This window comes from Puma concolor, chromosome B2 (assembly GCF_028749965.1).
Source record: "Puma concolor isolate L17-30 chromosome B2, mPumCon1.1.hap2, whole genome shotgun sequence".
Taxonomy (NCBI): domain Eukaryota; kingdom Metazoa; phylum Chordata; class Mammalia; order Carnivora; family Felidae; genus Puma; species Puma concolor.
In genome coordinates this window covers 68,450,955-68,477,833 of record NC_141671.1, presented here as the reverse complement: position 1 = coordinate 68,477,833, position 26,879 = coordinate 68,450,955, and the positions used below count along the sequence as shown (strand labels likewise).

Sequence of the window (26,879 nt, the reverse complement as noted above, 5' to 3'; positions counted from 1 at the left end):
CTGAATCGATTGGTTTTGTTGGCCCATATGACCATCATCTGGGTACATAAGCTCTTATTAAATTTTATTTGTAATTACTGATGATCTATCTCAACTCTGAGTTTATACAATCAGTAATATTAGTCTCCTATTAGCTTTTTTTTAATGCTTGTCTGTGCACTGGTTTCTCAATCTATAAAATATGAAGCACTGGGTCACTCAGTTACAATGTGGTAAATTAAATGTTTGTGCAAGAGCCAGTTTTGAGATTCTAGAAAAAGAAATTTTATATTCTATGTCTCAATGTTAGTATATCGTGAAGCACTTTCTACAAAGAAAAACATGGATACAACAAACTGAAACAGAATTTTAAAACTAGTAGTAAGTCATTTGACATCTTTATGGAGAAATTGAAACATAGATATTTCCTCCCAGTTTTATTCTAATCCTTCAACCATTTAGAATCTGAACCAGCTGCTCCAGACCAGAACATAAAAAATTCCCTTCAAATGGAACACTGAATAAGACAGTGACATTAAGACTGGGTGTTTTGTGGCCACAGTGAATGCATGAACCAAGGCTGAAAAATGTACTTTTTATACCAGTCATTTAGATTTACTGCCATATTTGGTATTGCAACTTTTGTATGTGTGTAGAGATATATATGTATCTAAATCTATATCTGTATCTGTATATAGGTACAGATATAGATATATAGATGTAGACATAGATAGCTATATTTACTTATTTATATTTTTTAATGTTTATTTTTGAGAGAGAGAGAGAAAGACAGAGTACAAGGTGGGGGGGGAGGGGCAGAAAGCGAGGTAGACACAGAATCCAAAGCAGGTTCCAGGCTCCGAGCTGTCAGCACAGATCCTGCTGAGTGCCTCGAATTCAAGAACCGCAAGATCATGACCTGAGCTGAAGTTGGGCATTCAACCGACTGAGCCACCCAGGCACCCCTATATTTTATTTATTTTTAATTGAAGTATAGTTGACATGATATTAGTCAGACATTGGTCTGTGGTGTACAACATAGTGATTTGACAAGTTTATACATTATGCTATGCTTTCTACAAGTATAGCTATCATCTATCAGCATATAATGCTATTATAATACCATTGACTATATTCCCTATGAAGGACATTTCATCCCCATGACTTATTCATTCCATAACTGAAGCAGATACTATTTCCAACTTTATTTTTTTCATATTGGAAAAATATCATAGGTCATTTAAAGCATTAACTGAATTTAGGTTAGTGGTTTGTTATCTCAAGAAAAGAAAAGTAAAAACTTATAAATGTTTTCAGAAGCCAGAAAGTTGAAATGGATTTTATTATAAGAGTAAATGATGGATAAAATAATCCAAGAGGAAAAATATGTACTTCACACCCACATGCATGCACATGAGTGCACACACACACACACACACACACATACACACACAAAGCTAAAGTGTGTAAAATTTTCATATGATCAGCCTCTCAGAATTATGGGAATCACACAATCTTTTGATGTCTCCTGTAACTTTTGTCAAAATGGTTATTCCATCAGGGAATGCTTATAAAAGTCTTTGTAACCCACAACATGGTATTTATCAGTAGATAATAGTACCTTGCATTCATATAATATTTTATGTTTCTTAGAACTTTAGCATTCAGTCTTTCATTTTATTCTGATAATATCCCTGTGAGTTACAACATGATAGATGATGGATTTCCCTTTTATGTTGGAAGAAATTGGTTTGGATAAGAAAGTAACAGCCCCAAGACTGCACAGGAAGCAAGCCAGTTTCTAATGTCTCTTCCATAACTCTTTCTACTGCAACATAAAGCTGCCTTTTACTGTTATGAATCCAGTTTTAAAGCTCTCCCTCCACAGCACCAGTCGCTGGCAAATAAGGAATTAGACAAATACTGAAAATCTTATGGGCACAACTCAGTCAAAAAGTTGATATTCTTCAGGGAAACATAATAATTAGCCTATTTTTATGATGAAAATATGGCTTTAAAATTGCTCTTAGACCCTCTTCTATGAGAACTACTAATATAGCTAAATGTCAATAATGCTGCAATACCAGGTTTATCCTTCAGTGCTACATGAAGTGCAAAAGCAGATGGGATGCCACGTACCCAAGACAATTCAATCCATTTCTGGAATCAGTAGCCCTCAAAATGCCTCATTACCAATCCATTTGCAAGGTTGCCCCAGACATGACGACAACTCAGGAAACCCCAAACTCAACCAACTTGGATGAAATTCCTAGGTCAAACTCTGAATCCATTCCTTATTTTCTTTCTGCCATCACAAAGTACACAAAAAATGTCTGAGTCTCTTTATGATACAAGTATAGAGCCATTTCCAAGCTACCCAAAATGGCATTCCACGTGGTAACTTGAGTGGGGCAAAAGAGATGGCAGAGAAGTTATTCATGCCCCAAACAGCAAACTAAAGACCTTCTACCCTGCAATTTGGGCTTTACTTAAGGTCCCACAGAGAGAGCTGCATTCAGGAGCTTGGGTGGTACTGTATTGGCAGGGCCTCGAGGGAAACTGAAGCGATGCATGAGGCACAAAACACAAGCCTACAGAACTAAATGCAACTGTGACATTAACACATTAGCCGATATCCACCCTTCTTTGTTGTAATGCAGGTTCTTTTTAAATTTAGTGATTTGTTCTTGGCAAACATGCCACATAGTATGTTCTTTCATTCTTGAGTTTTCCATTCAGAACACTGTGTTCTAAAGGAGACTAGTGTCCATGATGAAAAAAAATTGGTATGGCCACGTGAGTGGAAACAAAAATGATTTAAATCCCTTTTCTTCTACTCATACACTAGCAGTGTTCAAGTATGGATAATAAAAAAATAACAGGATGGGAACAGTCAGTACATGAAGGAAGAAATACAAACAGCCAACTATATTAATAAACAAAGAAATGCAAATGAAACCAATAATCAAATAGATCTTCACCTATCATATGGCAAAATATTTAAAATAATGAAAAATATCCAGTGTTCAGAATACAAGGAAACAGATTCTCATTAACTATTGATTAAACAGATTCTCATTAAATTGATAAAAACACATATCTGGAAATGTAAAAATTTGAAAATTTATCAAAAACATTTACATGTGTGGAGGGAGGAACTTCTTTGTCAATGAATGTGATCTATTTTGACATATTATTCACCAGAAAGTTTATAAGAGTTTATGTTCTGATCAGAACAGAGAGGCACTACCCGTCCAAATAAAAGGTTGTTGTGATCTTAGATAGTGAAAGAATTCTAAAAATCTTTAGTATTGTATTTTGTTGTGCATAGTGTTTTTAAAATAGAAGACTTCTTTTCTTAATTATTTTGTCCTTGGCTCAGATGAACAGCAGTCTGGAACTACTGAATGCAGTTCTGCTAACATGGGAAACAGAAGTCTGGCCCAGGACAACAAGAAGGTACAACTCACCCAGTTAATTCACAAAATTAAGAAGGTCCACCTGGATGGTAAAGGGCCATCTTTTCCTTCCACAACTTCAGCCTTTCACTGAAACAGCACTATGTGAATTCTCCTACTTCAAGATTCATGTATTTCATAGCTCAAGCTAGGCAAATGACCAGATGACAGTTTCATAGCATAATAACCTTTGCCAGCTACTAATTACAAATTAACTCATGGCAAATTCAGATCAGATATTTAGAAGAAAACTGCTTAAGTTTTCTTTAAAGCATCCTTGAGAACAAGCTTCTGGCATGAAAATGAAAAATAAGTTGGAGAATATTAATACATGTTAATAACCCTTGAAAAAGCATTAAAGTATAGAAAAATTGCATGGGAAAATGTTTTGCTCTGGAAAACAGCTTGAAATGCTTGTCCCTTAAAACTCCATAGATGATTTCCATATTCACATCTGAGTTGTCATGCCAGAAAAGGATGAAAGAGAAGAAGAAAAGGAATGTAAGTGGCTGGGGAGGAACAGGAAAGCCTGATGTGCTCCAGGGATTCGGTTTGACATCACGCATATTCAAGATGTTAAGTCACACCAAAGATAGATCATCAGGTTTCCCCTTAATTACATATGTACACTTACCATGGAAAGACTTGCAGAATTAAACTTAGGGTTTATGTTCAGGGTTCCTTCAGTATATTTGACAAATCCACAACTGAAGCAAAATTTTAGTTGAAAATACTTCTAAAAGAAATGCGTGTTTTCCATCTATTCACTGATTTCTAGCTACTTAGACTTGGGCCTTAATTTCTTAATAGTAGTTCAAACAACAAAGACCGTATTACTTTACAGTGGAAATAATGATTTCAGAATGAAAAATTGCTAAAGAGCAGAACTGACTTTCATGTTTATTTAAAGACTTTCCATGGAACAATGATTTTTAAATTAAGGCCTTATCTCCTCTATTATAAGATTTTTATGGAAGAATTGCAGTTGGAAAAGTGGCCTCTTTCTTAAGTTTAAACTCAGTCCCCCACTGCAGCATGCTGTACTTATTAGGGCTTGTAGAGTTACAGTCCCTCCATTGAAGTTAGTATGTATACAGACAGAAGATAAACCCCACTGAACTCAAACAATTGTAAAGTTCAGTGGAAATAGGTTACTGAATTTCTATCACTGACAATACAATAGCACAAGACTTGTATTTTTGATATTCCCTTAAAATTAAGCAAGGCTAGAAAGAAACTTGCAGTTAATCTATGTAAATAAAAATCTTTTAAAAAAATTCATAGAAAATTATTTTTTTCTTATTATAATCCATATTCTGGATATAAACTACTTTGATAAAGTGTCTATGAAATAAAGTTAAATTATGTTTGTTTCTAAATGTTGCTATATTTGGCTCTTACATTGTCTAATATATGGAGTATTAACCAAAATTTTCATTTTTAATCCAAATATTTTTATCATGTAGTCACAGTAAAATCTTGATTATTAATTTTTACTGCATTGGAAAACAAATAAAAGATATTTTAAAATAAAAAGAAATTAACCTTTGCAATTGAAAGGCTGCATAAATTATGTATTTAACTCCTTTAGAACTTATTGAATTTCTTTCTTTCCTATTTCTTTGCCAAGAAAAAAAGATAACAAAGCAGACACATAGAATTTAAGACAACTAAATTGAGAAAGAATATTTGAAAATAGATTAAGAGAAAGGTACCAAACATAGTAACAAGATGTGATACGGCATAAAACCCGGCTTTTAACCTGAAGGAACCAAGGGTGGTAGAAATCAACACTTATTTGCTCTTCCTCCTGGACACATAGCTAGAGGTTATTTCCCACTTAGCCTTGCATCTAGGGTAGTCATGTGACTGAGGCCTGACCAGTGAAATGTGGGCCACCAGTGATGTGCATCACTTCCATGATTAGCCTTTTTCCAACTGCCAGTTGAATGGATCCTACTCTAGGACTCAAGGAAGGATGGACCAGCAAGCTAAAAAGAGCCAGAGTTTCTAAATGAGCATGAAGAAGGTGATACATAGCCAGAAATACATTGGCTTTTGTGTGAATGAGAAACAACTCTTACTGTGTTAAGTCACTGAGATTTTGGGGATTGTTTGCCACAACAGCTAGTATTACTGACCATAAAAGACACTTCAAAAAATTAAGATTTTACTTTAATAGATAAACACACAAATGATAGCACACATAACTGGAGAAATCAGAATAAGCTCCATGGATTGCACCAGTGTCAATTTCTTGGTATCCCTATCTTACTATTGCTACACAAGATGTTAACTTTGGAGGAGGCTGGAGGACAAGTGCAGGGACCTTCCTGTACATTTACTGGCAACTTCCTGTATCTCTATAATTATCTCAAAACAAGAAAATATTTAAAGTTTTTCCTTGAAAAGTTATATCAAATATTCAGAGAAAACCAATTTGATTATTCTTAATTGTTCACTATATATGTAAAAACGAAGTACTTATATTATGAAAAAGTGAAAAAGTGTGTACAATACAGATAATGCCAAAATGGAAACCTTATTTCTTTTTTTTTACTTTTATTTTAGATAGAGAAAGAGAAGGCATAAGCGGGGTAGAGGGGCAGTGCATTATCTAGTACGAGATAGAGAATTTCTACAGTAGAGTCTGAGAATTTCAAGCAGGCTCCACACTCACTGCAGAGCTCTACATGGGGCTCAATCCCATGACCCTGAGCCGAAATCAAGAGTGAGACATCTCTGTGGTCACTCCATCGAGGATACCTAACCCCATTTTAACCATGAGAAAAGCATAAGACAAGCTCAAACTGAGAGACAAATACCTGAACACCACTTGTCAAAACAGCCAAAATCATCAAAAACAAGCAAAGATTCAGAATCTGTCATAAACCAGAGAAGGCTAAGGAGACACAATGACTAAATATGATACCATGGATTCGATCCTGGCACACAAAAGACATTAGGGAAAATCTAATGAAATCTGAATAACGTGCCTCACTTCTTGGCATTTTGGCTAAGATGGTGTGAATAAAATGTGGAGCTTAGTTAATAGTAATACACCAACGTTGGCTTCTTATTAGAGCTGTGACAAATGTACCATAATAATGTAACACAATAATAGGGGAAACTGAGTGAATGAAGAGTATATGGGAACTCTCTGTACTATCTTTCCAACTTTTCTTTGAATACAAACCTATTTATTCTAAGACAAAAGTTTACTTAAAAAATAATGCTTTTGCTGGATAATGTTCTTATGGGCACTGGTGTGAAAATATTCTCCAATTTTCTCCTTTTCTGTTGCCTAAAGCAGTAATGACTGGTATATACTACTTCAAAACAGCAGTTTCGCTCTTAAGTTTTTGTACTAGATACCTTTGTCATACCTTCTTTTCATTTTAATCAAGATTGATGCAAAGTATTTAAGACTTACACTTTTTTATTTCTAGAACATCTCGCAAAAAATCCCAAGCAACTACAATTAACGATTTTCTTAGATGATCAGATCTGGAAAACACTTCTTTTCTGAAGTTATATCTGGTTAGCAGTGGTTCAAAGTCACATTTTCTGATAGGCACTGGGGCTGGGAACGTTCTTACCATGTTAAAAGACAGGATACAGCATGCGATTATGAAGATTAAGGAGCTTAATCAGTTATTCTCACTGAATGAAAGGCACTACTTCTCTTCTCCATGTGGAGATGAGCCGTAGAAGATTTGCCTCAGGGATTTAATAAGCCATTATAAAATCTGTTCTGAACATTTTCAAAAAAATATTGCTTATAACACTGATGTATGACTGAAATATTTTAGGGCCAACCTTTTAATTAAAGTCAAATCATATTCCAGAACACACTTGTGTGTCTGAATTCTCAACCACTAAGGAGTAACCTTACTAAAAAGTGTTATTTAAATCTTATTAGCTGCTGACTCTACCAGGATTTCAAAAGAGAAGGAATTGTAAACCTTGGGCAGGATATGGGTTTCGTGGAAGGTTGTTAACAACCCTGTGTTCATAGGCATGCAGTAAATACTCTGTCTATCCAGAATGTTATAGTATCTATCTGCCAAAATTCAAAGGCTAGCTCTCGTGTTTATAATAAATAAAGGAGATTTAGTTGTACTTCTGTGATACAAGCTGTTCTTTACAGGCGTCTCACCAAAGACACCTTCTCGGGGCGCCTGGGTGACTCAGTTGGTTAAGCGTCCGACTTCAGCTTAGGTCATGATCTTGCAGTTTGTAAGTTCTAGCCCTGCATCTGACTCTGTGCTGGAAGCTCAAAGCCTGGAGCCTGCTTCAGATTCTGTGTCTCCCTCTCTCTCTGCCCCTCCCCTGCTCTCTCTCTTTCTCTCTCATAAATAAATAAACATTAAAAAAAAATTTAAAAAAAGACACCTTCTCATGAAAACAATTATTAAGTAGCAGAAGAATGTTTTATAGGAAAATACACTTACATGACACAGTAGGAGAAGTATTTTTATATCTTAATGATTAAAATAATATCTAAGGAATGTATTTCTTTAAATTATTGAAGAGTAATTTGATTTATCTGAAATAGATCTCTGCCAATGTTTTTTTCAAGTGAAAGCTACTCAAATGGAGCCTCAGAAAACAGCATACAGATTTTTAGGGAATGATGCTACCTTAAAAATGAACCCAGCCATAGGGTATGGGCAACTCTAGAATAGAACTTGTTAAACAACATTTGGAAAAAAAGAATTCAGATGCCAAGGCAGCCGATTAATCTATGTCAACCTTCTGTGCATAGCTGAAAATGCACATTGTTTTGTACTTTCTCATAGAAATTATTTTTCTTTATTCTTAATAATTTTTGTTTTTAAATGTTATTTTTGAGAGAGGGAGAGAGAAAGAGAGAGCAGGGGAGGGGCAGAGAGAGAGAGAATCCCGAGCAGGCTCCAAGCTGTCAGCATAGAGCCTAACGTAGGGCTTGAACTCACCAACCATGAGATCATGACCTGAGCTGAATGAAATTAAGAGTTGGACACTCAACTGACTGAGCCACCCAGGTGCCCCTGGAACTTATTTTTCAAAAACCATTGATCATAGTTGGGTACTCATCTCATTATTTCTATGCTCTTTCTTCCTCTGGGAACATTTTGACCCATGACTTAAACAAATGAGATGTCTTCTTTATGCTACTTCTGTTGCTTTTCATACTTATAATTGGACTATGGAAAGTCTTACACAATTACCCAAGAGAACTATTCCATACTATACAGAATGGAAAGATAAAGTGATTTTAAACATCTCCACATTGTACCACGGTGCGCCTACACATGCACATAGAGTCATTCGTGTTTTGACTGTGTGGTTACAAAGTAAGCATAGCCAAAATAGGTAATGCCATATGCTTGCAATTGGGTAAAATCTTCCTATAGATGGAACTTGGTTGCAAAGTACCTCTGTGTCTCCAAAATCACTAACTGCAGTTCCTTACACTATCAAATGTATATTTGTTGATTAAGAAATTATTGGGAAATTATTGCAGTTGCAGAATATGGATTACCTCTTTTACATTATGTTTGTTTAGTACTGTTCTTACTTTTTTATCCAGGATTGATTCTGCACACAGAATGGCCAACCATGCAGCATAATTTAGGATACAAATTATGTGAAAGAGAATAAAGGTTCAAGAATCTAGTCCTTTCCCATTAATCTAGCAGCATAAATTACAGAGCCATAGCTATGCCTGTTAAACTTTTACTCCCCTTAGAAAGGAAAAAAGTGGGGGTGCCTGGGTGGCTCAGTCGGTTAAGCGTCCGACTTCAGCTCAGGTCACGATCTCGCGGTTTGTGAGTTCGAGCCCCGCGTCGGGCTCTGGGCTGATGGCTCAGAGCCTGGAGCCTGCTTCCGATTCTGTGTCTCCCTCTCTGCCCCTCCCCTGTTCATGCTCTGTCTCTCTCTGTCCCAAAAATAAATAAATGTTAAAAAAAAAAAATTAAAAAAAAAAAAAAAAAGAAAGAAAGGAAAAAAGTGACTTCCTGAGTGAATGTGACATATATCCAAATAGTTTTGATGGAGAGACAGTACTAGGGGCAAGAAATGACCTGAGAGTGGTAGACTTCAAGGCAATAAGATTCTTGGCTTTTAGCAATGGCTGTAAAGTAGAAGGACATTACATACATGAAAAGAGGGGACTCTAAAGATATAATAAGTTCTCTTGGAAGAAAAACCACCAGCTGCATGGTTTAAAGCTGACCATATTTGTGATTTCAAGGGAAGTATAAACATAATTTTTAGTAAGTCTTACATTTTTCTTTTATACAAACTTTGACTTAAGAAGGTCTTGATCTTCTTTATTTTAGCTTCTAACCTTCATTCATTTCAAAAACATTCATAAAACATACTGATTAGTTTACCTGCCAAAATTGTTAGTGATGGATTTAGTGGTGTAGGCATCGATGGCTGTGGCTGGACTGTTATCACTCTGCTGCACATGTCTTCCTATTCCAGGACTCAGGCTAATGACAACACACAGAATGGAAAAAACTGTTACAAATCATATGTCTGATAAGGGGCTCATATCTAGAATATATAAAGAATTCCCATGACTCAACAATAATAAAAGAAATAACCCTATTAAAAAATGGCAAAAATATGAAAAAACATTTCTCCAAAGAAGATCACAAATGGCCAATAAACAAATGAAAGGATGACAAACGTCATTATCTATTATGGAAATGCAAATCAAAGTCACAATGAGATAGTACTTCACATCTGCGAGAATGGCTATAATCAAAAAGACAGATAATGACAATTATTGGCGAGGATGTAGAGACATTGGAATCCTTATATACTGCTGATAAGAATGCAAAATGATGCAGCTGCTTTGGAAAATAGTCTGGCTATTCAAATGTTAAGCATAGAGTTGCCATCTGGCCCAGAAATTCCACTCCTGGGTATATATCCAAGAGAAATGAAAACATGTTCACACAAAAACTTGTACACAAATGTTGATAGAAGTGTTATTCATTAATAGCCAAAAGTAGAAAGAGCTGAAATTTCCATCAATTCATGAATGGATTAAAAATGTGGTATATCAATTAAATGGAATACTATTCAGGAATAAAAAGAAATGAACTACTCACACATGCTAAAACACGGATAAATCTCGAAAACCTTGAAATCATATTGTATGATTCAATTTATATGAAATGTTCAGAATAGGCAAATACATAGAAACAGAAAGTAGATTGGTGGCTGCCTAAGGCTGGGGATGGAAAAAGTGGGATGGAAGGAAATAAAGAAGAACTGCTAATGGGTACAGGATTCCTTTTTGGATGATGGAACTGCTCTAAAATTGATTTTGGTTATAGTTGCACAACCCTGAATATAATAAAATGTTCTGAATTGTACACTTTATCGTGTGTGTGTTTGTTTTGTTTCGAGAGAGAAAGAGCACAAGTGAGTGAAGGGCAGAGAGAGGGGGAGAGAGAGAGAGAGAGAGAGAGAGAGAGAGAGAGAGAGAGAGAGAGAGAGAATCCCACTAGGGGCAGAGAGAGAGATAGAGAGAGAAGCAGGGCTCACCCAAAGCGGGGCTTGAGTTCATCCAATGCCGGGACTCGAGCTCATCCAAAGCAGGGCACAAGCTCACCCTATGCAGGACTCAAACTCACAAATCATGAGATCATGACCTCAGCTGAGGTCAGATGCTTAACCAACTGAGCTACTCCAGAGCCTTGTGTTTGTGCACTGTTAATCCCCTTTATTTATTTCATCCATCCCCTGCCCCCCTTCCCCTCTTGCAACCACAGTTGTATTTAAGAGTCTGGTTTTGGTTTGCCTCTTTTTTCCCTTGTTTGTTTATTTTATTTTTTAAATTATCCATACAAGTGAAATCATATGGTATTTGTCTTTCTCTGCCCGACTTACTTCACTTATCATTATACCCTCCAGGCCCATCTATGTTGTAAATGGCAAGATATCATTTTTTATGGCTGAGTAGTATTCCATTATATATTTAAGTGTATATGTATATGCACCACTTTTTATCCATTCATCTGTGGTGGAACACTTGGGTTGCTTCCATGTGTTGGCTATTATAAGTAATGCTTCAATAAACATAGCAGTCTATATATCTTTTCAAATTAATGTTTGTTCATTTTGTTATGTTTTGTTTTTGTATTCTCCAGGTAAATAGCCAGGAGTGGAATTACTGGATCATATTGTATTTATACTTTTAATATTTTGAAGAATCTTCACACTGTTTTTGACAGGGACTGTACCAATTTGCATTCCTAAAAACAGTGGATAAGGTTCCTTTTTCTCCACATCCTCATCACCACTTGTTTCTTGTGTTTTTCATATTAGCCATTGTGACAAGTGTAAGGTAATAGCTCATTGTAGTTGTGTTTTTTTTAATATTTATTTATTTTTGAGAGGGAGAGACAGAGTGCAAGCAGGAGAGCAGGGAAAGAGAGGGAGGCAGAGAACCTGAAGTAGGCTCCAGGGTCTGAGCTGTCAGAACAGAGCCCAAAGTGGGGCTCAAACCCACAAACCGTGAGATCATGACCTGAGCTGAAGTCAGACACTCAATCAACGGATCCACCCAGACGACCCTCATTGTAGTTTTGATTTGCATTTCCCTGATAATTAATGATATTGAGCACCATGTCATGTATCTGTTGGCCATCTATATGTCCTCCTTGGGAAAAAAAATGTCTGTTTAGGTCCTCTGCCCACTTTTTATTCAGATTATTATTATTATTATTATTATTATTTTTTGGTATTGAGTTGTATAAGTTCTTTATATATTTTGGATATTAACCCTTTATTGGATTGTCATTTATAACTTTTTTCTCCCATTTAGTAGGTTGCCTTCTTGTTTTGTTGATGGTTTCCTTCACTGTGCAAAAGTTTTTTAGTTTGGCACCATCCCAATAGTTTAATTTTGCTTTTGTTTTCCTTGCCTAAGGAGACATATCTAAAAAAATATTTCTATGGTCAGTGTCAAAGAAATTACTGTCTATGTTTTCCTCTAGGAGTTTTATGGTCTTGGGTTTCACATTTAGGTCTTTAATCTATTTTGAGTTTATTTTTGTGTATGGTGTAAGAAAGTGGCCCAGTTTCTTTCTTTTGCATATAGCTGTCCAGTTCTCCCAGCATTATTTGTTGAAGAGATTGTCTTTTCCCATTGCATATTCTTGCCTCCTTTGTCATAGATTAATTGACTACATAAGTGTGGGTTATTTCTGAACTGTCAACTCTGTTCCATTGATCTATGCCATACTGTTGCCATCAGTATGGCCAACAGTGCCATACTGTTTTGATGACTACAGCTTTGTAATGTATCTTGAAATCTACTATTATAATACCTCTAGCTTTGTTCTCCCTTTTCAAGATTGCTTTAGTGATTCAGGGTCTTCTGCGGTTCCATACAAATTTTAGTATTATTTCTTCCATTTCTTTGAAAAATCCTGCTGGTATTTTAATAGAGATTGCATTAACTCTGTAGATCGCTTTGGGTAGTATGAACATTTTAACAATACTAGTTCTTTCAATCCATGAGCATGAAATATCTTTCCATTTGTTTGTGTCATCTTCAATTTCTTTCATCAGTGTTTTGTAGTTTTCAGAGTACAGGTCTTTCACCTTTTTTAGTTAAGTTTATTCCTAGGTATTTTATTATTTTGAATTGTACACTTTAAATAGGTGAATTTTACACCTATGTATGAATTACATCTCAGTAAAGCTGTTATTAAAAACATATAATAGGGGCTATTTAACTCAAAATTTTAAACAGCATATGTGAACAAATTGAAAGAACAGTTGCAGAAACTGATCAAGTAGTTTTGTCAGTAAAGTCTCAGGCTGTCAATGGACTATTGATAACCCATGCCTCTGGTCAATTAGACAAGAGGATTAAATGGAGAAAGAAGGTGTCTTCAACAAAAGACACTGCAGTCTTATTTGCATACTTGAATAGCTGTCTAAAGATAACTTGTTTAAGACTCAGGATATGGATAAGGAATATCCTACCAACATCAAAGTGGATCTAGAGCATCATTTATCATATGAATCTTTCATTCCATACATACAAAGTGAAATCACAAGGTTAATAGGACAATCTTCCAAAATCTTTGGCACAAAAATTGACTAAAGAATCCAGGAATCTCATTTAGATCAGAGAGTATCTGACTCTTGATTTCAGCTCAGGTCATGATTACGTGGTTCACTACACTGTGCTGTGCTGACAGCATAAGCCGGCTTGGGATCCTCTCCCACTCTCTCTCTGCCCCTCCTCTTGCTCACATGTGCTTTTTCTCAAAATAAATAAGTAAACAATAAATAAACATAGATATTTTTTAATTATAAACAAAATAGGAATTTTCTACCTTGTCAAAACAAAAATGGTCTTTCGAGGATATTTTATTGGTTAAAAGACTCCCATTCCAATATCAATGTGTCCCAGTTTTCACCTGATCCATAATTTCCATAGATCCGTTGATCAAAAAGGCACAGGCAGACAGAGAGATGTGTACTTGAATAAAAGACTTTGAGAATGGACTTTGAAGGCGGATAGGGGCACATTATTTCTACTTCTATTCAAAGGGAAGCTGCTTCCTACCTTACCAAGACCAGAGATGCCCACTCGGCATAACTGACTGTAACTATAAATCCTCAGTGTTCGTATGTATATGTGTGGTTGTGTGTGTTTCTGCCTGCTTGTGAATGAAATCTCATAACTTACAAATCTACCAAAAACAATTATTTCTAGTATTTTATTTCTAGATATTATTTTGTAGGATTTCATCCCTTAAGTTCTCCTATTTGGAGAAATAACATTTCCTTCTTCATTTGACAAATGGGCCTCTGATATTTTAAAATATTAAATTAGAAGTGTTATTTGAAAATTATGATAATATATGTGGAAGAATATCAAAGCTATTTCATACATCTTGTCATGAGAGCTGAAAGTAGAACATCATCAGTATAAGATTATCTAGTCAGAAGATATAATTTACTGAACTTTGTACCTCAAACACATTTATCTAAAGTAAATTTTGGAATAAAATAGTGGTTGAAACATGGTTTGTCCTAGAAAGTATCAAAGACAGCACTGATGATGAGCCTTTTTACTGAGGAAAAGCTAAATTCAGAGCTTATTCTTAAAATTGTGTTCAAATTTCACCTTCATTCCCAAAAGGTAACTGAATATATAAGGGTACACCCATGATTAGTTGACCATAAGAGCAATTAAGTCACAGTCCTCTCCCAGAAACTGTTTATGCAGTCTTTGGCAGCTGAGAGTTCTGATGAAACACTGCAATTTCAGAAGACTGTATTACATATTTTTCTTATGGAGTGATAAACATATCCTTATCACATTTCATCTTAGATTTGTAACATATTATTGATGACTACAAGCCTTTTCTTGTGGTTTGAGAATTCCTCCAGCACTGTGAACCTCTTCTGGGATCCTTCTCCAAGTTTAGTTTAAATGACCCAATATGAATGATGTACCTTATTAGGTAAAATGACTAAAAATGTATTCAACCTCAGCATTCCAAGTGAATGAAGTTATTCCATTAACTTACATACAGAAATGTCTTTATAAAAAAAAAAAAGAAGAAGAGCAAAAGGGCACAGTTCTGTCTGAATATATAGTTTAAATCTTGAGTAGATTATCATCTAATATTAATATTTAATTGATTCATTTTAAAGGAGAAAAGAGCACATGAGTGCAGATATGTTTCTTAAGACCCTCTCCTACAAGCCAGATTTCAGTGAGTAAGATCCTATATTCTACAGTCTGCAGCCTACTAAAAGCAAAGTACCAGGTAGCTGGAAATCTGGATGACAGTAGGATAATTCTTCAACTTTTGAATCGAAATTTTAAAATTTTAAAAATGAATTTATAGAACAGAATTGTATACCTAATCAAGCATTTTCAAAATATCCTATCATATTAAATCCAACGCATGTCCAGATTCAAGCAAAACCCATATCAAACACCATTCTAGAATTCTCATGACTAAACTGCGATTGGAGATAACAGTGCCCATGTCTGTCTCAGTCAATAGTGAAGTAAATATTCTGAGTAAATAAATATAACAGCTTGAACTTGCAAGATAAAATATAGCATAGGTAAATACAGATCTGAAAACCTAAAATCTTACCCCCTTTAAATGTGGAAAAAAAGACAAAGCAGCAATATGTACAAATACAGCTTGCATGTACCCAAAAAATTTTTTTGATGTTGTTAAGTTTATAGTATCTGCATTCCTGCTAATTGCAGTCTGAATGAAATTAGGAGCAAACCAATACCTTCCCACACACACACACACTCATACATATACCAACACACACATACCTTTTAAGACAACAATATGTTGACATGGCTTTCATTGATGCCTTCCGAATGTCCCAAGTAGCAAGCAAAGTAATTCCTGGTGTGACAAGCAAATTCATAATCAGGAGGAGCCAATTATGAAGACTCTATTGACAATGAACTTGAAGCAAGGTCATAAACAGCTACATGGTATAAAAGTTGTCTTCTGCTGCAGACTATAGAAGAACATATAAATGTATTTCACATATCCAACACTAGGATAAATAAAGCTGACATACAGTAAACAAAATCTGCCATGGACACATGGTGTTTGAGGCCATGACTAATGGTCCACAAGAAGATTGGAAGGATATGAACAATGCAAGAAGATAAACTCATATTAGCACTCAAGAAGAGCCAATGGGCTTAACAAACTAAGAGATTTGCATGAATCTTGTGTGAAAATTTTGGAAATATATATAGATGCTTAATTATGATGTCATTCCATGGCAATTGTACATATTTTATGTGTTAAATGATCACATTAAATGTGGTTCTAGGTAGATACCAAAAGGAAAACATAACGCCTGTCAATTGCACTCAAGATTCTGGTTCTCAGAGAAGGAAAAGCCAGAAAGGAAGACCCCTAACATGGCTTATTCGGGCTTACTTCTTAACTAAAGACAGGATCACTGGAACGATAGTAAAATAATAATAGTAATTATTTTGAATTTTTACTAAGTGCCATACACTGTTCTAAATGTTACATATTGACTCACTTAAGTAATGTGATATTGAGGCACAGAATGGTTACAGAAAATGAAAAAGAGGATGTCCTAATCTAGACTATGAATAAAAGAAAGTTTCTTTTTTAAGCAGTTTAGCTCCTAGTTTCCTATAGCAGTTAGGAAAATGGTTAGAGAGTATAATTTGCATTTTTATATGTCAATACCTAGTTAAGATGAATCGATCGTAATGGTGACTTGTAATTCACAACCAGACAGGACTTCTATCTTTCTACACTCATGTGATTGCTAAAAGCTCTTAGATATGAGAGATTCTGATTAAGAGACACAGATCTTCCTGGGGTGCCTGGGCAGCTCAGTCGGTTAAGTGCCTGATTCGGCTCAGGTCATGATCTCACAGTTTGTGGGTTCAAGCCCCATATCAGGCTCTGTGCTGATAGCTCAGAGCCTGGAGCCTTCTTTGGATTCTGTGTCTCCCTCTTTCTCTGCTTCTCCCCTGTTTGCTCTCTCTCTCACAAAAATAAACATTAAAATTTTTTTTTTTAAAAAGAGACACAGATATTCCAGAAATTAATTCTAAAGATTATAACTTCTGATGACATAATACAAATGAGTTTATAATAATTCAAAATTCCACATCTAACCTTCAGTAACACATTCCATTGGATGGATCATTGGCTTAGCATCATTTAAAATATCTTTCATGTAATGTATAGTGTGTTTCAAGCCTGGTAGTGCATCAGAATCAGTCTGGGAGTATATAACACCCAAGATGAAATAAATCAAAATGTCCTATGGAAGAGCCCCAGAAATTTAAATTTTTAACAAACTCCTTAGGTAATTCCTATGAGTTTTAGATTTGTGAACCAATGATCACGTACTAGTCCTAGACTGACCTGGGTTTCTGACACTATGTACATAAAACTTTGGACAGGACCTCAAAGAGGCAGTGAGAACACATTAAAAAAATCATACACACACAATTTCCTGAAGGACTGTTAATGAAGGAAGTAACTTATAAATCCTCCAACTCAGCTTAGGTTTATACCAAAAGTCTGAATACTAGAAAATGAAATATGTTAATGTCCAGATGTGCAAAGTCACTCATACAGAAACATGTCAAGACTACAGTCAAAGCAAACTTTAAAAGGAGACTAGAACTGGTTTTAAATCATTTATTAGACAGAAATTATTTAAGTGTCAAAATCATAGGTCTAACAGCTGGAATAAAGTTCGTAACATTACTGTGGAAGATCATAAAGAGAATTTGTATACAGGTAAGTAAGTATCTATTTTCAAGATACTAAAGATTGTTTACCTGAAAAGTTTGTTTCTATCAAAAGGGAGACAGATCTTAATTTTCACTGATGCCCAGAAGCCCATGAGACTGTGTCTATTGCACAGATATAGGTATGCTGTAGATGGAAAAGATGATGTGTTTTTAAGTAGTGAGATTTCCTAAGCACTTAGAATTCTGTAGGTCAAGATGTTTTAATCATCTTCTAAGTGGCATTTTTCACAGGGTATATTTCTCTCCGCAAAGAGGCCCATGGTGAACTAAGTCTAGGAATCTCCACGTGGTATTTACTCTCTACCAGATATTTACAATGTGCATTTGTGTATCAAGTCTTTGGAGCAGTCCTGCCATTATCTGTTCAGTTTAATTTAATTCAGTGTCTTCCAAACTTATTTCACTATAGACTCCTTTTAAAGAGTTTTAAACATTTTTTATCCCACATGGAACATGCTCTGGAAAACACAGCAGCAAATATAAAAATGTGATTAAGTGGGGGAAATGGCTTTTCACCAAGAAAACAACTTCACAGACAGAATAGAAGGAGTAGTCTTAAGGATTTTTAAAATACTACAGTTTTTTAGACAAGATAAAAACACTCAGAAAGCTGTGCCTTCTTAAAAGAGGTAAACAGGTTAGCTTTATCTTTACATTTTAGTGGCTGTTTTCCCAATGAAACATGGCATTTCATGTAATTATAGTTTGTTTGAATTTTCCCTTTTAAAAAATCTTTGTATATGGCTTCATATACCTGACCTTAGTACTAGTCAATCCTAAACAGCAAAATGTATATGTAGACTAAACAAAGGGTTGGGAAATGTAGACTCAACAAAGGGTTGTAATAGAATCTTCATTTTTAACTACTAATTTTTGCATCATGCAGGCAAAAAAGAAACAAACATAAAAACTCAGGCTATATTCATGAAGCATAAGTAAAAGTTAACAATTAGTCAAAATCCAAGAAGTATCATAGTCTGTATATATTTATGTAAATAAAATCTATATATTTTAAACGAAGTTTTGCAATTTACAAATACATAATAAAATACAATTTTAAAAGTAAAAGGAATTTTAGAGACCGTTTCAAACTCCTCATGTTACTTACAAGATAAAAAATGATCCAAAGTAGTAAAGAATCTTAACCAAAGTTATACAGGGACAGCCTGTATATCTTCCCTGGTAAGATTTGCTTCTATTTCCTAATGTAATTCAACTCATTCAATATTTATTTAGCACTTTTATGAATCAGGTATATCCAATCCCAACTGTAATTAGCTAGCTCCTTTGACTGTAGAATTTTGCAATCACTGAGCAACCTTATCCCAAAGGAAATGAGGAAGACTTAAGACAGAATTCTGTCCAAAACCATTCAAACACTCAGAAAATACGATTGTAAAATCATATTGGAAAATGGACCCCAATGTGCAAAGTGTTTACAAATGAAAAGCAAGTTTCTTCTCAGAAATAATAAATTTCCCCCAAGGGAGCCCAGCAGTCGTCCCCTGAAATGGCAGCGTGTGGCCTCTGCACAGCCTTCAGAGATTTGTGGATGACACTAATAGCATGCTTTGAAGCCTGAGAATGAAGTAGAAAGCTCTCTTTCCTTGCCTTCCTCAGTGAATACATTTCAGGAAAAAGTTATGAAAGATTACAAAATTCAGGGCTTGAGTCTTTGAAAGCTAAAATTATAGAGTTTTGCTAAACACTGACCGTCTGAGGATACCAGGCCACAAGTGCCACTCTGGCTGAGCCTCCTGTTGACACAGCCTGTATTTACATGGACTCTGAATTCCAGGGGGTTTGAAAATGGGCAAGGGTGTTCAGCCCATGGGATGCAGAAACTAACCCAGCTGGGTATACTGTTGGGCTACAAGGAAAACCCAAATGCAAGGCTATTATGTCTTGGTTTCACTGTGGTGAAAAACAAACTTTAAATCTTTGGGGATCAAAATATAAAATATACACACTTAAACCATTCACTGTTTCCCACAGTCAACAGCTTTTGTGCCACTCCTAGCAAATTCATGTCCAAAATTTCCATTATTTATATTTTATTCAAAGATGTACATACACACATGTGTGTATAAACATATATATATATATATATATATATATATATATTTCTTGCAATGGCGATGAGACGAAATTGTATAAATTGTTTTATTTAGAGATGCCCTTCTCCCTTCAAAACAACCATGTTACATCCCAGGGTATGTTTCTAACTATAAAAACATGTAATATGTTTATTTGGTGTATACAGAAGCATTTATTTTACTGTTTCAGAGCTTGCCACTGATTGTGGTTCATTTTTCCTTGCCATGTAAGTTGAGAGTTGTATGAGAAAGAACATAGTCCTAGTCACATATAAGGTCCACTGGGGCTTGGTCATGCAAGATCTGGTAGTAGACCAGTGGAGAGGATGCCAAGATGAATCCCAAGGCCTCCACGTCTAACCAAAACGGGAAGCAGATCACACTTCTCAAAAACATTAATAGTGAGTGGAAAACTTATAGAAGCAGCTAAAGTGGGGCTGTCACTTCCACTTTAGTGTTGCTCTTAGTTTTGTGGCTGGAATTGATTCTGCACACAGGCAAATGAGTGGCCATCTACGCAGTGCTAGTATAAAAAGTTATGGTCAGGGGCACCTGGGTGGCTCAGTCGGTTAAGCGGCTGGCTTTGGCTCAGGTCATGATCTCACGGTCCGTTCAAGCCCAGCGTCGGGCTCTGTGCTGACAGCTCAGAGCCGGGAGCCTGTTTCAGATTCTGTGTCTCCCTCTCTCTGACCCTCCCCCGTTCATGCTTTGTCTCTCTCTGTCTCAAAAATAAATAAACATTAAAAAAAATTTTTTTTTAATTTATGGTCAGCAGAATCAGAATGAAAAATTGTATGTAAAAAATTAATACTATTTCTATACACTAGTAATACAAATTTGGAAACTGGTATTTTAAAATAACAATATAGGGGCGCCTGGGTGGCTCAGTCGGTTAAGCGTCCGACTTCAGCTCAGGTCACGATCTCGCGGTCCGTGAGTTCGAGCCCCGTGTCAGGCTCTGGGCTGATGGCTCAGAGCCTGGAGCCTGCTTCTGATTCTGTGTCTCCCTCTCTCTCTGCCCCTCCCCCATTCATGCTCTGTCTCTCTCTGTCCCCAAAATAAATAAACATTAAAAAAAATTAAAATAACAATATAATTTATAACAGCATTGAAAATATGAAATAATTATTAAAAAACATAATAAAATACATGGGAAATCTATACCCTGAAAATGACAAAACACTGCTGAGATAAATTAAAGAAGACCTAAGTAAATCGTGAGTTATTCCATGCTTGCAGGTTGGAAGACTCAAAATTATAAAATGTTGGGGCGCCTGGGTGGCTCAGTCGGTTAAGCATCCAACTTGGGCTCAGGCCAGGATCTCACTGCTCCTGGGTTTGAGCCCCGCATTGGGCTCTGTGCTGACAGCTCAGAGGCTAAAGCCTGCTTCAGATTCTGTGTCTCCCTCTCTCTCTGCACCTCCTCCATCTGTGCTTTCTTGCTCTCTCTCACTCTCTCTCTCTCTCTCAAAAATAAACATAAAAAATCTTTAAAAAAATTATAAAATGTCAACTTTTCCCAAATTGATTTATAGACTCATTAGAATCCTTATACAAATTCCAGGAGTTTCCGTGTTAAAATTTACAAGCTGATTCTAAGGGTTTTATAGGAAAATGCCGAGGATCTAGAATAGCTGAAACAATTTTGAAAAAACAGAACAAAGTTGGAAGACTTATTATAGAGCTATAATAACCAAGACAATGTAGTATTGGCATAGAATTAGACATAGAGCAATGGACGAGAATTAAAAATCCAGAAATATTCTACACATGTATGGTCAACTAATTTTCAGTAAAGGAGCAGGCACAATTTGATGGGGAAAAAGGCAGTTTTTTAAACAAATGGTGCCAGGACAATAACCCTGTGCAAAAAAAGAAAAGAAAAGAAAAAGAAACAGGAAAGGGAAAATAAAAAGAACTTAGCCCTTATGTCACATCAGTATTTACCAACCTATCCTACTCATTATTATAAACTCAGTGTTATTGACCCATTCTATAGATGCTGCATATTCAAGGTGATCATGAGGATTCAATGTTTGACTTTGGGCAGGTCACCTCATATATCACCATCAGTTAAATTAGAGACAGGAGGATTTCTACTCTTCTATTTTCACTACTGGTGTAAAGAAAAAAAAAATGTATGTGTTACAAAAGTCATCAAATTTTTTATCTATTATAGACATATACATTGCATATGCTATATTTATACATGTTTACATGTATTAGAACTTTGAAAATTTGAGTGTATATTAGATGTATGACTTGTAACAATCAAATCTAATCAAAAGGGAGATTTAACTATATGTAATGTTTAATTCACCAGTTTTTTTCAAAAGGCAAAAGAATGTTTGAGCTCATTAAAAACAGTGCTTTTGTGTGTATGTGTGTGTTTTCCTTTCCAATTAGTAATTTGAGCTATTTCATGGCATAAGGAACAAGTAAGAATTGATTAGTTCTTATGACTTGATCCTATGGGTCTAATGGTGCCTTTCTAGAATCTAGATTTATTAACTTCTCCATATACACTTGAGAATTGGCTGTTTTCTGAAGATACAGAAAAAATAATTTTGAGGTATTTTGGGGTTGATTGAAAACTGGAAAATGATAAAAATATATTGGATGGATCAGAGCTTGGGGAGCAGATTAAAGGGGAAAAAAAGCTCCTACAGTACTTAAAAAAACATTGTTTATGAGATAGAAAACTACTGTGAATTTTTATGAAACACTCAAGGAGTGTTTCCACGCTAGTGAACATTTAAATATGCTCTAAGACATTTGGGGGTATTAAGAAAATATTGAGGAAATATATGAGCTTTGTTTTTCTGGAAAGTTAGGCAAGGAAAGCAGATGAGGCATAAAGCCTGAAAATACCAAATTTCCCAACACAAGATAGAATGTGTCTTCCACTCCTTCTTTTTCACTATTAGAAAGTGGATAAAATGAACATATCCTTCTTCTAGACTTAAAGTTTAAATGTCTACGTGAGTCAGACTGCGACTATGGTCTGTATGTCTTGCAAGTCACAACCAAATGCAAACAAGCTACTGTGGAAAAAACCTAACCACAAACTCCTTTTTCCTTTCTCTTCTCTATAAATTAGATTATTTTAAACCAAACCAAACTCACATTGGTTACAAACTTTATTTTGATTTGCTTTTTAAGTGACCCTCTCAAAAAATCTCTAAACCAAAATACCACAAGAAACCTTCTGCCTCTTCCTACCCAATTCACCCACAGTAGGATTCTGGAATTAAACTACGTTGGTGACAATTATATAGTCACTTTAAAAGTATATGGTAACCCCATTTTTGTCATTGAGATATACTTACATTCTTGAACACAGTATATTGCTAATATTTAGCTTTTTGGTCCCTAAAGGAAAATATTTTTTAAGTGATGCCATCAATCACTATGGAGTATACTTGGCAATATCTATCATCTGTCTGTCTATCTATCTATCTATCTATCTATCTATCTATCTACCTACCTATCTCTCTCTCTCTCTCTCTCATCTATTATGTATTAAAAATGTACCTATTCTTTTAATGAGAAATTCTATCTTCAGGAATTTATCTTGCAGCTGTATTTCAACAATTTTGCAGAGATTTATGTACAAAAATATTTACCACAGCATTGTTTTGTAATAGCAAAAGACTGAAAAACCAACTCAAATCTCTATTAATATAGGGCCATCTAATATATGAAGAGTAGGTCAAGACAGTAAAAGCCTTACAGAAGTTAAAAAGCAACTATATTTGGGCTGATATGGAATACTGAACCCAGTGAGACACACTGTCAGAAGAGAAAAACTAGATTTTGTAACAGTATGGAAAGTATACCATTGCCTAATGTATAAATGCATATATATGCATACATATAATATCTCTGAAAGGATACATAATAAATCGGTAATATGGTTTGCCTGTGAGGGAGATTAAATTGCTCAACCAGTGTATAGAGTGGCCAGGAGACTTGCCTTTCATTAAGTCCCATTTTGTGGGTTTTAAATATGTATTATGGCATGTATTATCTATGAAGGTAAATTAATCACGTTAAAAGGGAATAAACATCTAAGAAGCATTGTCTATACGAAGATAATGAAGAAGAGAAACACTTCTGATGTGGAAAAAAAGACAATAATTATGGCAGAGAAAATAGAACTAACCCAAGAACACAAATGATTATAAGCTGTTAGTATTTAGTGCTAACATTTAAAAATATTACTGAGAATATTGCAATGTGGTAAAGATCTTTCCTATTTGCATAAATTTTGTGGTGGCAAAAGAATTGGAAAATACTTGTCAGCAGCAATTAGAAAAAAAAATTAAAAGTAAAATATTGTTGGCCGATTGAATGTTTGCAAACCACACACATGATGAAACAGGCTCTACTCAGAGTGGTTGGAGTCAAGAACAAAGTTCCTAGAAGGAGGCTAGACTTTTCTTACATGATTCAGAAGCAATGCCTTGTGTCTTTATTACCACCTGCATGCCTAAGACCTGGAGCTAATACATACAACCCAGGACCCAGGGAAGAACACAAGATTTATCCAAGAATATTCCTACAAAGTGAGGATTAGGTAAGGTGCTAACAGCTTTTAGTAAAAGAATGAACTGTAATCAAAAGTTTTCCTCGAAAAGCATGTTTTGCTGGCTGAAAGAGAGAAACTGCAGTTCATGCTTCTAGAATTAAAAAATCCACAACACACCCAATTTATCAATCCAGTTAGAATTACGTGCTGTTTGTGACTGATTGCTTCTGGATTCTTCTTAAGCCCTATGCTTTCAACACTTTTGACTCATTTTGAGCCAATATCAATATCAATAAATATAATATTTGATATTTATTATCAAATAATATATATTCATATATATTATATGTTATATATTACTATATCAACTAATGTGTATATATATATATATATATATATATATATATATATATATATAAAGTTTGAATGAGTTCAAGTAAGACCTTAAAGAAACTCATTGTCTCCTCTCTGACATCCACACATCCACACAATAACTGAAGGTTATTATTGACAGATAATGACAGAGATATTCTATCCATTGTAAGGAAAAGAACCACTTTACTGTTGGCTACTAAAAACAAGTATCTTTAAATTTTAAACTTTTAAACCATGAAGTATGCCCAGTGGGAGAAAATGAAAATTCTTAAACGGCAAATGTTTGTCATGTCCTCCTCCCCTACTCTGAGTAGCTCTTTTTCCCTAAGCCTTATCCACTGTACCAATTTACACTTAGTTGCTATTTAGTAGGTGGGTATTATTTTCATTAAAATTATTTATATTTTTATAACATATATAATTTTCAATATACTTTAACATGCATTATTTCGTTAGAATTTCAGTGAGCCTAGCTCAGAATAGAAGTTATTAGTGCCATAATATTTTACATGAGGAAACTAATGTTTGTAGTTTTGGTTTTAAGAAAGCTGCCTAGGGCTTCTGGATGGCTCAGTTGGTTAAGCATATGACTTTGGCTCAGGTCATAATCTCACAGTCTGTAGTTTGAGTCCTGCATTGGCGAGCACGCGCCCCACTTTGGGTGAGTACAGCTCTGCTTTGGGTGACACTTCTCTCTCTCTCTCTCTCTCTCTCTCTCTCATTCCCTCTTTCTCTCTCTGCCCCTCACTCACTTGTGTCCTGTCTCTCTCAAAAAAAAAAAAAGCGGCGGGGGGGGGGGGGGGTTGCTCCTGGTTGGCTCAGTCGGTTGAGTCCGACTTCGGCTCAGGTCATGATCTCACGGCTTGTGAGTTTGAGCCTCATGTCAGGCTCTGTGCTGACAGCTCAGAGCCTGGAGCCTCTTCAGATTCTGTGTCTTTCTCTCTCTTTCTGCCCCTACCCCACTCACACTCTGTCTCTGTCTCTCAAAAATAAACATTAAAAAAAAAAAAAAAGAAGAAGAAAGTTACCCAAAGTTATACAATTAATGAAGAATAAAAAGGAAAACACACTCCAGTCTGACTGCTTCTCACTGGGAACAGCAAATAACGCCCCTCCCAACAAACAAATAAACTACCAGATAAATGGATGCCAAAGAAATACAATAGAGCTTGTTTTTTAAGGATCTAATAAAAGTTTTAGTTAGTAGGTCTTCCTGATGATAGGTCAAATCCTTTGTTTCATATGATGCCTTGAAAGATCCTCTGATCCACTGTAAACCTCTCTGATATCAAAGAGCATTCTTGTCAAAAGACTTCATTCAATAATGAAATGTGACAGAAAACATCTCATCCATCATTGTCACCATATTGGGTTTTAGACAGTGTATCGTTCCTACAAAGAGCTATTATTGTTCAACTCTCAATTTTATTTTCTTTGCAAATGTTTAATCACATGCAATAAAAATCTTTTAAAATATATTTTTGGTAAGGATTTATCCTTGGAAAATATCTGCTAAATAATCTGTTTAAAAAGTTAAGTTCAAAATGTAATGGATAATTGTTTGTTATTACTCTAAAACTTTCTAACAGACCCTATAGACTAAAATTTAAAACCCTCCTTTTACTCTACTCCTCCCTCTTCTATGGGAATCCATTGGAAAGATGTATGTGGGTTATCCTTCCAGAACGTTATGTAGAGGGAATTTATCTTTTTAAACAACCTTGATTTAAAAATGAGTTTCCACAGACTTCCTCATTTGTCATCTACTGTTTAAGTTGAATTGTGTCCCCTTAGAAAATTTGTATGCTGAGGTCCTAACCTCCAGTACCCCAGAAGTTAACCTAATTTGAAAACAGAGAATTTGCAGCTGTAATTGTTAAGATGAGGTCATACTGGAGTAAGTTGGGCCCCCTAGTCCAATATGCCTGCTACCTTTAAAAAAAGGAGAAATGTGGGCGCGCACACACACACACACACACACACACACACACAACACAAGGTAGAGATGAAGGAAGAGAACAAAGTGATGCCTCTACAAGCCAAGGAATGCCAAAGATTTCCAACAAACCACCAGAAGCTAGGCAAGATTCATGGAATAGATTCTCCATCGC

At 35.4% G+C, this 26,879-nt stretch overlaps 1 protein-coding gene across 3 annotated transcripts in view; it reads right to left on the bottom strand.

Annotated features, from left to right (window-relative positions):
• LOC147581033 (uncharacterized) overlaps positions 1-26,879 on the bottom strand; it is a 97,068-nt gene that overhangs the window by 58,202 nt on the left and 11,987 nt on the right. The window contains exon 1 of one of the 3 annotated variants that reach the window (XR_015251327.1): positions 9,818-9,927. The exons of 1 other annotated variant lie outside the window; for it this stretch is intronic. Coding sequence is in view for 1 of the 2 variants with exons in the window: in XM_086707245.1 (XP_086563371.1) it covers positions 9,818-9,896 (79 nt within the window). In the remaining variant the exon portion in view is untranslated. Of the gene's footprint in view, positions 1-9,817; positions 9,928-26,879 lie in introns of those variants that run through there. One more of the 3 variants, XM_086707245.1, reaches the window with a different exon arrangement.